The sequence below is a fragment of the Mustela putorius genome, unplaced genomic scaffold (assembly GCF_011764305.1).
Source record: "Mustela putorius furo isolate JIRA1106 unplaced genomic scaffold, ASM1176430v1.1 tig00000695_pilon_pilon_pilon, whole genome shotgun sequence".
NCBI classification, from domain to species: Eukaryota; Metazoa; Chordata; class Mammalia; order Carnivora; family Mustelidae; genus Mustela; species Mustela putorius.
This window is the reverse complement of record NW_025421447.1, coordinates 57,033-69,451: the sequence shown is the minus strand read 5'-3', so window position 1 is coordinate 69,451 and position 12,419 is coordinate 57,033. Positions and strand designations below refer to the sequence as shown.

The window sequence follows — 12,419 nt, the reverse complement described above, 5'->3', positions numbered from 1 at the left end:
CTTCAGCTCCTCTTGGGCTTCCACAGGCAGTCCATGTAGTGAGGAAAGATGCCCAAGACACCTGAGTGATGATGGGGGTGGTGTATTGACACTCTTGGTGGGAGGCCCCAGATCTGAGGGGGTTGGGAAGGCCCTCCTGTCTCCCCCCACATCTACCTGGCCCCGGGGAGTGAAGCTCAGCAAGGTGCAGCTGATTCTAGAATCCCTATGCAACCTTGGAGACCATCGCTGGTGTTGGACATAGACGGTGCCCTTGTTCACCCCCCTCCTCGCTGCTCCCAGCTACCTCCAGGATGAACATTTCCCAAGAGACATTCAAGGGCCCTCACAAACTCAACCCTCTCATCTCCCTATTACCATCTCTTCCCAAATGAGGGTGTCCACCCCAGCAATACCCACCTGGATGCTGCCGTTCAGACTCTGCAAACTAACCAGATTCTGGGGTGGTCTGACAAGGTGGCATGGGTGACCACTACAGAGGGAATAAGCACCAACCCACCACGCTATTCATGTAGTCCTACTGTTCCTGCTCAGCCTGGTGGTTGGCTTCTCTTTGCGGGTTGTACAGAGGAGGAGACTGAAGCTTGAGAGGATGAGTGGCTTGCAGAAGGCCACATGACAGAAACCATGACTACTGAAGCCAAGCAGTCTGGCCCCCACCCTTGGCTCCTCCAGCTGCTCCAACAGCCACCCTCCATAGGTCTGGGAGGTGTAGGCTCCCCACTGCACACTCCATCCTGTCTTCCAGGCCCCAGGAGTCTGTGCCTGGACAGTGGCTTGCCCCAGCTTTCTAGGATCTGTAGCCAGGCTGGAAAGCCAGACACTGCTCTGGAGAACACCACACTGTTGCCAGCAGCCATCTGCAGTGATGGGTGGAGATGGAGGCGCGGAGGTCTCTCCGGGATGAAATGCTTATTTGTTCTGCAGGAAGGGCCATGCCCCTCAAGTGTGTGGAATGGATGGTTGGTGGTCATGCCTCTCTCCTCCCCTTGCCCTGCCCCAAGATGCCACATGACCTTGGCAAGTCCGCCAGCTGGTCAGGGCTGAGCGGGGCCTCACCTATTGCACTCTGGTCCCCCAGCCTACAGTTTTCCCATGGCACCCCGAGTTGGGTGGTTCTGAGGGGCCTCCAGGCAGGGAAATTCTGAGGTTTAGAAAAGGAAGAGCCTTTGGATGAAGAGGGCTGCCTGGACTTGGAGGCGTCCACACACCTTCCTCCAGACCCCTGGATAATGCATGGCATAGGCAGAGATGGAAGAGAACATTGTGAGAGGTTTCTGACCAGAGGACCAGGGCTGTGGGAGGTTTACTGTGTACAGAAAAATAAAACTTATTGCCAGCATCAGGGTTCAGGCCTAGCGCATAGTAGGATCTGGATACTATCTGTTGAATGAATGAATGTATCCTTAAGCCTTACTTATGACCACTTATCTTCCTAATTATCAGCTTTGTGCCAACTGGAAGACACCTCAGCCCCCAAAAGACCTCAATTGTGAATCAAAATTTCCACTGTGAGGACTCAGTGAGGTCAAGGCACAGCAGATGGGTAGGCAGTGAGGCTCCCCTGCTCACCAGCCTTGTCCAGATGAAGCCTGGGGGAAGTGTGAGTGAGTTGGTGACCCAGGTTCAGCATGAGGAAGTCACCCAGAGGTACAGGTCTCTAACTTCCTTCCCTGCCCAGGAGGGGCAAGTGCAGGTGGGGGGTGGGGGAGGTGAGGAGGGAGGAGCCCAAGACCACCCAACTCCATGGAAAGAGGCTCGCAATGCATCCTGGCTGGGCCCTTATATCGTGGGGGAGCTGCCAGGCAAATGCAGGCTCCCAAGGGTGGGGCCAGGTGCAGGTGTTGGGGAGGGACCAGAGGCAGGAGTGCGGTGCAGTGTGAAGCTAAGGGCCAGGACTGACCCTGTTGAGATCTGCCATCTGGGTGTCATATATAACTCTGAACAATTCCCAGTCTGTGGTCACTGGGCCATGGTGAGGCCTGAGGCCTGAGAGTTTAGGCATGACAGGCGCCCTAGCAGAAGAGCCACTGGCTGGGCTGTCCGTTACCGCTGCCTTGCAGCTTGTGGTCTGTGGGAGGATGCCATGGGCATGTTTGACATTTGTGGCCAAAAGGAACTGGGGCCCCAGACCAGTGAGAGGAGCTAGAGTCAAGCCCAGTGGGGGGCCAGGACTTACTCAAGGCCATCAATGATCCCTGGGAGCCTGGGGTTTAGGGTACTCAGGCTGGGGTTCCTTGAAGGCTCCATCCTCCTCAGCAAAAGGAGAAGGTGCCATGAAGCCATCCCCAGGTTGGGGGAGGTCTCTCCCAGCATGCCAGACCAACAGTTAAGGAGAGTTCCTGTGGGAGCTCTTCCCTCTGCCCTGGGGTCTTTAGAAGGGAATAGAAGCCACAGGGTGGCAAGATGGAGCCCAGACCAAGGAGTGTGGAAGGAGAGATGATAAGGGGAAGGCCAGAACTCAGGCTAGACACAACTGGCTGCAAGGGGTCCTGCCAAGGAAGGTGGTTTTCCCCTGAATCTTTCAACCCCTGAAATCAACAGGCCAAGCCTCATCAGCATAGGTGAAAGCCCATGCAGCCCATGCTTTGGACAGTTATCAGGACCAGGGCTGATGATCTTGAGCAGACTTGAAGATTCTCAGCCTCTCTTTTCTCCTCTCGACAGTAGGGATCTTTCCTCATGACTCCAAGGCACATGTCTCTTCATACAGGTTATGAAGAGACAGATATGCTATCGTCGTCCAGCTAACAGAACATGTTGAAGTCACCAGTACATTTAAGCCTAGATGGTCCTTTGGAAACCTACAATTGGTTGGTTTTATGTTTTCAGCCTAGAACCTTTTTTCTAGGTAGGCACTCAAGTCCCTTGTCGTCTTGCCCAAGTTCCCAAAGGGATGGGAGGATGCGGTCTGAGCTCCAGACCCTGCTCTTCCTGGTGGTTCATGGTGTTGAAGCTGACTATATAGCCCCCGAAACCCACCCCCGTCTGCCCGGTGGAAAAGAAATAATTCTGGTCCCTGGATGAGGCCTGCACAATGCTGGCGCTCAGAGAAGGCACAGTGCAAAATTGCGTACGTTCCCTGCTCCTATCCTTCCCGGATAGGAGCTTCTCAAACATCGCAACAATGTGATCCATCTACCAGATGGTCACGTAGGCCGAGCAGGTCCAGGATCAGCAGTTCAATAGGTGAGTGCTCACTCCATACACAGCACAAGGGGGAGCTTTCTGTCTACTAGTTGTATGTCTTAGGAATGTTAAAGCACCTCTCTGAACCTCTCTTTCCTCTACTGAAAAGTGGGGTGGGCTAAGAAGATGAACCTCATAGGGCGACTGTGGGAAGTCATGGGAGAAAACATGGCATGTGCTTCTCTGGGGCCCGGCTCTGTAGAAAGGGCTGCTGGACATGCTGGGCATCTTCCCTCTGAACAATTCTCTCTCCAGGGACAATGCATCCAGGCTCAACCCTCACAAGTCTGAGGCCCTTCTGGGTATGAAAAGGAAATGGAAAGCTAGCAGGTTTTCTATTACCAAGGACTTCTGGGATTCCATCTAGTTTGTCCTGGTTGTGGTCCTTTAAGTGTCCAGTTCAGGGGAGACTGGGAGTAGGCAGAGCAGCCCAAGGGCCACTCAGGACTTGCAAAGTCTTCTTTGGGTGATTGCATTCAATCATGGGTCTTAAACACCTAGGAATACAGGCACTCGCTAGTCACCAAGAGCAGTGTATGGGTAAAGTAGACACAATGTCTGGGTCTAAATTATGTCCAAGGGTCAGATAGGCACTCTCCACATCCAAAGAATGCAGGTCTAGAGTTCATCAGATGGGCCATCTCTGCAGCCTACTTATGTGATAAATGGATCCACCTCTATTGGAACCATGAGGATACACTGTAAGATCAGGAAGAACACAATAGGTCTTTGGATCCCAAAGGAGGGCCTGCTGTCTCCACAGAGCAGTGTGGGATATGACAAGGGTTGTTGCTGGGGAGGAATGTTCAGAACCATGGATCTCCCAGAACTCTTGATTTCCATGGGAGAGCTTAATGGGTGGCTTCCTATGAAGAAGCCAATTAATCCAAGAGAGCTGAGGATGAGGTGCCAAGCTCCCTGGGAAGCACAGCCCACTGTGGGCTGAATTGGTGCCTTAAACACCCATCCCTTGGGTGGCTCATTCTTGTTCTACATGCCCCTTTGGATGTCTGCCTCCAATGACCACAGCAAGTGGGGCCAAGGAGAAACGGTGTGGGGACCAGACCACTTACCAATTGGCCTCCAATATATCCTTGATACTAGTCTGCATGGAGGATGCATGACTGAGGGGGAAAGAGATCTGCCTATGGGGGGTCATTTATCCATCCTGGTCAGCTGTAAGCAAGGACAGCTCCAGAGGGATTGGAAGAGGGCTGGGGTCATTCTGTGGGGCTCAGACAGAAAGAATGGTTTTGTGGGTATGGTGTGGGGAAGGAAAAGCCAGGTCTCTGACTCTGCTCCACATATGACTCTCCCTAGCACTCTGTGTCCCATTATGGGAACCTGGACTAAGAAGACACTGCAGGGTATTGGGCAGTCCAGGCACAGTGCCCATGTCCAGGTCAAGGGGCCTATGTGTACCTTAAGTGGCATGACTGAGACCTGAACACCCATGCCCCCATTCTGTTGAGGCAGCATGAAATTCTGCAGCTCAAGGAGGCAGAGGTGGAGGGTAAGGGGCATTGCAAACAGAGAAGACTATATGGGATGGAGTTCATGCACTGGGTATTCCTGGAGAGGCCATGGGATCTGTCCTGTTTAGGGAAAGGCACATGTAATGTCAGTGATATCGCTGAAAATTTCCCTTTCTCCTGACTCAGTGACAGCTCTGTGACTCACTCAAGCAGCTGAGCCAGCGAAAGGGCATCCCATTAAATGAGAGGAATTCCTGGCTCTGCATCTGCAGTCAACTTCAGGGTCATTACCAGCCTCCCATTCCTCAGCTGTTCCAGAACTGGGACAGGGGTTACCATGTCCTCTATGGATGACAGGTCTTAACCCCAGCAGCAAGGCCATCAGTATGCATGGAAATTTTCACTCCAGCTATCCCAGTTGCCACTGAGCCAACGGCAACACTAGAGGTTTCTAGCCAAAACAAGAATGAGCTGAAAGAGAAGCCTGACCTCCAGAATTCCATCCCAAACTGGTGGCAGAACAACTGAACTGCATGTATACAGTGAGCATCTGGGCCTTCCGGGATGAAGGGCAGGTCAAACATTTCTACTGCTCTCAGCTCAACTGTGCCGTCCTTTCCCGGATGTGGACTCCTAGGATATGGGGACAATTCTCAGCTGCAGCCCTAACAAACTGCTGAAACCCATCATGGTTTACAGAACTGAGCTTTCACTGTCCAGCTGCGGACTGTGGAGACAGGCACTGAGAAGGACTGAGGCAGAGGTACCACGCAGATGCAATGAGTCAGAAGCGAGAGCCTGTAAATGGGAAGGCTCTGGTCCCCCGTGGGGAGGAGGGCAGCTCCCTGTGTGCAATCCCGTCCATGGGTCGCCCACCCATCTGCCTGGGAGCCTGAGCACCATCAACCGGGCTTAGGCATCTGATGCGTCCTGAAGGACAGGCTAGACACGGAAAGCCATGCTTTCAGCCACCAGGTGACAATGGGCACCTGAAAGGAGACAGAGACCGCAGGGAGGAGCATTTGGAGGAGGAGATGCCCCCTTGGGAGCACCACCTGGAGCGGCCCCCTGGACATGGAATGATCAGGGTGCACATGCCTTCCTCCCTTCCCTTGCCTCTCTTGGCTCCTGGGGCATCCCACACTGGCTTCCCTCGGAGAAGAAGAGGGGCATGAAATCCAGGCTCTCTTAGCAGGCTCCGGCCACATTCGCAGCCTCCTGAGCTCCAGCTCTGACCTGGGACCCCTCCCGAGGACATGAGTCTTGCATGGGCGAACATGTGTGGGGCTCAACACACCTCCCCCTGTCCCCTAGGAGCTGTTCAAGAAGGTGGTGCCCCATCAGTGCCTGGGCTCCGTCTGGTCCCGGAGGAACAGGCCTGGCAATGAGCACCTGGCACCCACAGTCCGGGCCACCATCACCCAATTCAATGCTGTGGCCAGCTGCATCGTCACCACGTGCCTTGGCGACCCAAGCATGACAGCCCGGGACAGGGCCGTGGTGGTGGGCCACTGGATCCGGGTGGCCAAGGTATGCTGTGGGAGGCCCAGCTCCCTGAGGCTCTCCTGAGCCTCAGGAACTGCTCTTCTGTCTTGCTCCCTTCTCAGGGCTGAAGGCCCTGCTCTAAGGCCTGTGGTCCCTAGGCTCTTCCTCCCGGGGGCATGGCCCAACGTTGGGACGCTCAGTTCCCACGTGACTCCTCCTTTGCAGTGAGGGAAAATCCTCCCTCTCGCCAGCAGTGTTCCTCTTTAGGGCTGACCTGTGCCCTTCTGCAGCTCCCTGGACATCAGCTTCACCCGTGGGGGAGCCCTAAACCGAGGGGGGCACAAAAGCTCTCGAGCATCTGGGGCTCCTGCTCTCCCACTGACAGCTCCTTCTCTTCCCTCCCCCAGGCCTGTCAGATCCTAGGGAACTACTCCTCCCTGCGTGCCATCCTGGCGGCTCTGCAGAGTGCCTCCATCCACCGCCTGCACAGAGGACATGGGACAACGTTTCCAGGTGAGGAGGCTTCTCTGCAGGAGGGACCAGGATGGAGGCGGGATCTCCCACAGGCCTGTCCTTTGCCCCCCTCAGTCAGCTTGGACCTCCTGGGAGGCAGCAAACCCCGACCAAAGGACCTGGGCCCGGGGCTGCTCCTCTCAGCCTTCCTGGGGAACAGGCCACCAGGCCTCTTGCTTGAGAAATCCAATGTCCTCCATGCCCCACCCTGGCCTCAGCTGAATCCCATATTTCCACGTGGTGACTTGGCAGCCACTGAAGTCTCTGCCCATGGTTCAGCCAGAACCCCACCCAAACCGAGCTGTTCAATTAAGCTGGGAAGGGACGCCCAGGGGGACGCCCAGGAGAACTCCCTCCCATGTCCTACGAAGACCCCAGTGCTCAGAGCAGCCCAGAGCAAACCCTCAGCCAGCCCCGTGGACATGCGGGGCTTCTCCAAGAAAAGGGACTCGCACTCTACCCTGCCACGTTAGGACTCCCCTGAGCCTAACTTCTTTCCCTCTCTTCTAGGAAGAGCTTCCGAACATTCCAAAAGCTCTGCAGAGAAGACAACCCCCAGGGCAGGGAACTACTCATCAAGGTAGCACGGGAGGTGCAGGGCTCCAAGGACAGGAGAGGGGTGTGAGGAGGCATGATCCTGTGTGGATGAAGTAGGGAATGGCCTGAAGCATTCCTCGGGGAGCAGAAGCCTTTGGCAGGAATGTGCTGACAGCCTGGGCTGAAGATTCCCCCTGGGGCTGGGACAAGCGGGTGCTGCCCATCCACACTCCCTAGGCTAGATTTCAGGTCTCTCTGTGTCCATCCAGAAGGTCCACCTGGGGGCCCACATGAACGCAGACAGCCCAGAGGACAGGCCCCTGCTCACAGATGGGGTGGGGATGGGTTGTGGGCCACAAAAATGATGATCCTAAGAGGATCCTGAGTGCTCAGGAGACCACAGGAGGTAGGTGGAGTTCCCCCTTCTGCCCATGGGAAAACAGGCTCAGGGAGGCCAGGCTCCAAGCTCCAGGTCCCCCATGGACTGAATGGGGGAGCTGAGATTGTTCTACAAGGACTCGTGGCATGCTTCAGGGGAATGGAGCGTCAGTATCAGCAGACGTAGGTCAGACGTCTAGGGTCTGCAGTTAAAGACGGTGGGCGCAAGGGGACTGAGGCTATTCTGCTCTCAAGGATCTTGTCCTTGGCCCTCTAGAAGCGGCCCTCGAATAAACTGGCCAGCCTGGTGAGGCAGCTGCAGAGAGCGCGGAAGGGGCTGCCCAAGAAGGTGAGTGTGCCTGAGGGACAGGGCCTCCAAGGCCAGGGGAGAGGGGCTCCTCCCTGAGGGCTAGAAGCATCCAGATCAGGACAGGTGGGACCTGCCACTCCAGCTCCACCTCCTGCCACCACAGTTGCTCAATGTCTTCTTCCCCCGTGACCAGGAGGAAGTAGTCTAGCAGGCTGGGTAGAGAATGGATTTGAGGCTGGGGAGGGGCCCAGGGCTCCATAGCCAGGGGTTTTTTGAATTTCAAAAAGCAGGCCCTGGAGGGGAATAGGAGGAGTCTGATGTTCTGGGAGGGTGAGGGGAAAGTGAATCCAGGGGAAGCAACTAAGGGTCCTAGGCCCTTTTCCATGTGGGAAAGAGGGGTGGGCCAGGACGCTGAAGTCTTTTCGGGGAGGGCCCCTGTGAGCACCAGACAGCAGGGACTCATCCATCCCAAACCTACCCCTCATGACACAGGGTGTCGTCCCATACCTTGGCACTTTCCTCTGCGACCTGGTGGTGCTGGATACAGCAATGGAGGACTACCTGGAGGTGGGTGAGCCTGAGGATTGTGGAGGAGGGACCAGAGTCCTGAGGACAAGGAGCAGAGAGTCCCCGGACTGAGCCCTGAGCTCTGAGTCCTTCGGAGACCTCCCTTCCCCACAGCCTCACAGCCGCCCCTAAGAACTGGCATCTCTTGCCCATCTCAGTGCTGAGGGAAGGGAGTCTGCACCCAGACGGGTGGCCCAAGACTGGGCAAGCACCAGCGCATCCTGAAGGTGAAGCTGCATGCGCTCTGTGTGCATGGGCTGCAGCCTCTCCCTCAGACCTTGCCTGTCGGGGACAGTGAAGTCAGGACCCTGCACATCAGCCACACTTCAGGAGCCCAGCAGGCCCTGCCTGCCTGAGGCGTCTGCCGCTCCCTTCAGTCACCACAGACTGTTGTGCTGCAGGGGGCTGACCTGGAGCCCTTTCACCAGCCCCCAGTCTTCCTTCCTCTGGACCCCAGGGCTTGCCCTAACCCCAGTCTCATTGTGTGTGTGGCTTGGCGGCCCCCTCCTGGGTCCTGGCCTACGCGCAGCCTCAGAACGGGCGGGTGTAAGGTGCTAGGACTGACCGGGGGCCTCTTTCTGAAGGACAACGGTTGTCTGCTTTCCAGGGCAATGAGATCAACCACCGCAAAAAAAAGAATAAGGTGAGCATACGTAGCCCAGGCTGTAGGGAAGGGCAGGCAACCCCTATCAGAGACGCCCCTGGGAAGAACATTGCTTGGCTCCATCCACTCCCCTCCATCTCCCATTTCCTGGGACAGGTTGCTAAGAATGAAGTGCAGGACCCATCGAGTCAGTCAGTAGGGATCCAGAAGGGCATCAAGGAGAACTTCCCTTGATGGAGGAGGGGCTAATTCTACTAGCCTCTGAGAACAGTTTGGGACCAGATGAAGTTGCATGCACGAGGGTGGTCATGTGTGCCAAGACCCAGGACCCGTCCCCTGTCCCGCTGCTCGGCCCTCACCTGGCCCTGTAGCTTCCCCACCCAGGCTCGGGGTGCATCCTGTGCCTCTCTCCCGGCCCAGGAATACCGAGTCCTCACGGACATCATGCTGCTCCAGGCGGCGGCAGAGAATTACTGCCTAGAGCCCCAGCATCCATTCACGGCCTGGTTCTGGGCTGTGGAGCGGCTCAGCGAGGATGACAGGTGAGGCCCACTCAGGAGCTGGGTCAGGTGACGTCGGGGTGGACTCTTTCTGCTGGCCCCGCCTGGGATCCTCCTTCTAGGGCTCCCTGGGCAGCCAGACACCAGCTGTGGGAAAACCCTGGGAGGGACTCCTGAATGCCAGCTGCTGCTCAACTCACAGGTGTCCCTCTGTCCTTAGCTACACCCTGTCATGCCAGCTGGAGCCGCGGTCCTAGCTGGCCAGCAGAACACAAGCACCAGGACCACTGGCTACAGCCACCATCAGACCTGAACCCGTGCATACTGGCTGAGCCAAGGATTGCCCCTCGGCCCCTGGGCTACTTGTGGTGCACGAGCCCCATCCGCTGCTCAACACCCCTTCCTCTCCCCTACAGAATTACTTGTTCTGGAGGGGGCAATATTGAATATAATTAAAGGGTTGTTATTTAACCACAACAACAACAAAAAGGAATGAGAACCCTTGGGATTAAAGTTTTCTTACCAAAATAATAATAGTAATAATAATAATAATAATAATAATAATAATAAAGATTTTTATTTTCTCCTCTACCTGCCCACGTGTGCGTTTGGTTCCTTTTATTTCCTATGGTAATGGACAACGTGTACAGACTCTCTTCTTCATTTCTGAAACCAGAAATCTTACAGAGTCAGCAGCTATTCCATGGGGCAGAAAGCAGAGGAGCCAGCCCTCCTCACTTCTGGTGGCACTACTCAATACTGGTGGCACCTCCAAATGCCATTTCCTCAGAGGACAGGTTCATTTCTGTGTCAGGCATCTGGGCAAACAGCAGAGACAGCCCTCAGGACCTCTGAGATGGAGACATTGCAGGTCCCACCCCAGGAAGGCAACAAACCCTGACCAGGAGAGTCCTGGAGAGTTCCTTCCCCTCCCCAGAACTATGTGCTGCCCAGGAGAGGGGCTGCTTCTCTCCCCTCTAAAGCAAGGAGGACGATGTCTTGCTTCCTTGGGGATATGCTATGTGTGCGTGTGCTTGTGTGGGTTTGGACCCAGTATTTGGGACTGACGGTTGTCGAGTTCAGTCTCCTGAATTGCATCAGCACGATGTAGGGAAAACACATGCAAAGAGATCCAACCCTGCCTGTGGAAGCTCCAAAATCTGAGCAAGATATTTTGTAAATGGAAGAAGGGCAGGCAGGACATCCCGTCCTCAGTTTCCCTATAGGCTCTCCAGGTTCACCGTTTACCAAGACTGGAATCCCCCTGGGATCCTTATCCAGGATCTCTGGATTCCTTTTCCCTGCTTCTTTTGGGTGAGGCTGGAGAAAAACTAAAGACACTGGGAGGTGTCCCTGGCTCTATTCACATCTATGCTGACCTAGGAACTAGGATGTCCAGCCATCCTGCATTTCCTTACGCAGTTCTTGGCAAGGCCGTGGGGCCCTTCAGGCCCCTGACCGTCTTGGTCAGGTCCATGGTAGCCACTGCTCCCTGGCTGGGGCCTGATGGAGCAGAGATTGGTTCTCCCTTGCCAGGATAAAGGTTCAGATCCTTGACCAGAGAAACCCCACACTCTCCTGGCTGGCCAAGGGCACTGTCAGGTCCAGGTGGTTCTGAAGTCGCTGGTCTCCATCATCCACCAGGTGACAAACCCATGTTCCACTCACTTGTCTGAAATGGGGAACTCGCCTGACGCGGTAGACCAACACACACAGGGAATGTGAGCAGGGGAGAACTATCTGTCATGCAAATGGATGCGAAACGAAGCAAGGGTAGGAATCCTTCTCTCCAGACACAACAGACTCTGAACCAAAGGGGGGAGGTACGAAGCCACAGAGAAGGACACTACTTCCTCGCAAGGGAGGCCATGTAATAGGAGAGAACATCTCGAAATATGTAGACACGCACCAGGGGAGCACCCAAAGGCATCCAACAGTGCATAACAAATTAAGTCACCTTTGACAGCAGTACCATGCAGTGGGGGACTCTAACACCCCACATCTGCTAAAGGACACAGGATCCAAACTGACAATCAACAAGGAATCTATGGCTTTGAGGGATGCACCCGTTTGAACACATAGATGCAGAACCTTCCAGCCTGAAACAGCAGCATCCGCAGTGCTTTCCAGTGCACATGGAACATTCTCCAGAGTAGATCACACGTTAGGGCACAACCCAAGTCTCAACAAACTCCAAGCAATGGATATCATCCCACGCATCTTTTCTCAGCACGATGCTATGGAACGCCAAATGAACCCTAAGAGCAACCCTGGAGAGACCACGAATCCATGGAAGTTCAATTACATGCTACCCAACCAGCACTGGGTCAACCCGGAATCCAAAGAGGATGTCCAAAATTACATGGAAGCAAAAGGACATGCCAAGGGTCCCCAACCTTGCAGATACAGTGCCAGGGAATCTAAGAAGACAGGAACCAGCACCACAAGAAAATTCCCCAATTCCATCAGCTGACACATAAGGACCTAGACAAAGCACAACACAGAGCTCCTGAGCAGTCGCTCAGCCTGGGTGAGTTGAGGCTCCTGCTGTTGGGTGCAGGCTTAGCTTCCATCTCGACTCTAAGTCCCAGCCTGGGGGTGTTCTTTCCTTTCTCCCAGAACCATCCCCACCAGGGCCACTGGGGAATCAACTCTTCAGGGGGTTCTCGGCAGAGAGAAATGGCCCAAAGGGCCCAGGAAACAACCACCCCTTCCCCGCTGGTGGATCAAGGTGGCCCATGAGCGTTCCCTCTGTGGAACATTCCACAGTGCTTTTGGGGGGACGACCCTCTCAGGCTCTGATGCCCAGGGTTTCTCGGCAAAGGGCAGATTCCGACTGAGTACCCCTGGGAGGGACCTGA

At 55.2% G+C, this 12,419-nt stretch overlaps 1 protein-coding gene and 1 long non-coding RNA gene across 2 annotated transcripts; both read left to right on the top strand.

Annotated features, from left to right (window-relative positions):
• Positions 1-5,698: 5,698 nt before the first annotated feature.
• On the top strand, positions 5,699-7,759 carry LOC101694600 (ral guanine nucleotide dissociation stimulator). The gene is made up of 4 exons (XM_045083409.1): positions 5,699-5,752; positions 5,979-6,194; positions 6,557-6,662; positions 7,173-7,759. Exons 1-4 carry the CDS (start codon positions 5,699-5,701, stop codon positions 7,244-7,246), a joined length of 450 nt encoding a protein of 149 aa, XP_044939344.1. The 3' UTR covers positions 7,247-7,759.
• Positions 7,760-7,856: 97 nt separating this feature from the next.
• On the top strand, positions 7,857-9,090 carry LOC123392904. Its single transcript, XR_006607596.1, has 3 exons — positions 7,857-7,926; positions 8,380-8,454; positions 9,062-9,090. It is a non-coding gene; the product is annotated as an uncharacterized LOC123392904 (long non-coding RNA).
• The last annotated feature ends 3,329 nt before the right edge of the window (positions 9,091-12,419 follow it).

Bases quoted from the DNA above. Each gene is read 5' to 3' on its own strand.
- LOC101694600 (XM_045083409.1), top strand. From the start codon at position 5,699: ATGCCCCCTTGGGAGCACCACCTGGAGCGGCCCCCTGGACATGGAATG. The intron at 6,195-6,556 runs GTATGCTGTGGG...TCCCTCCCCCAG, and splicing joins ACTGGATCCGGGTGGCCAAG to GCCTGTCAGATCCTAGGGAA. The intron at 6,663-7,172 runs GTGAGGAGGCTT...CCTCTCTTCTAG, and splicing joins ACATGGGACAACGTTTCCAG to GAAGAGCTTCCGAACATTCC.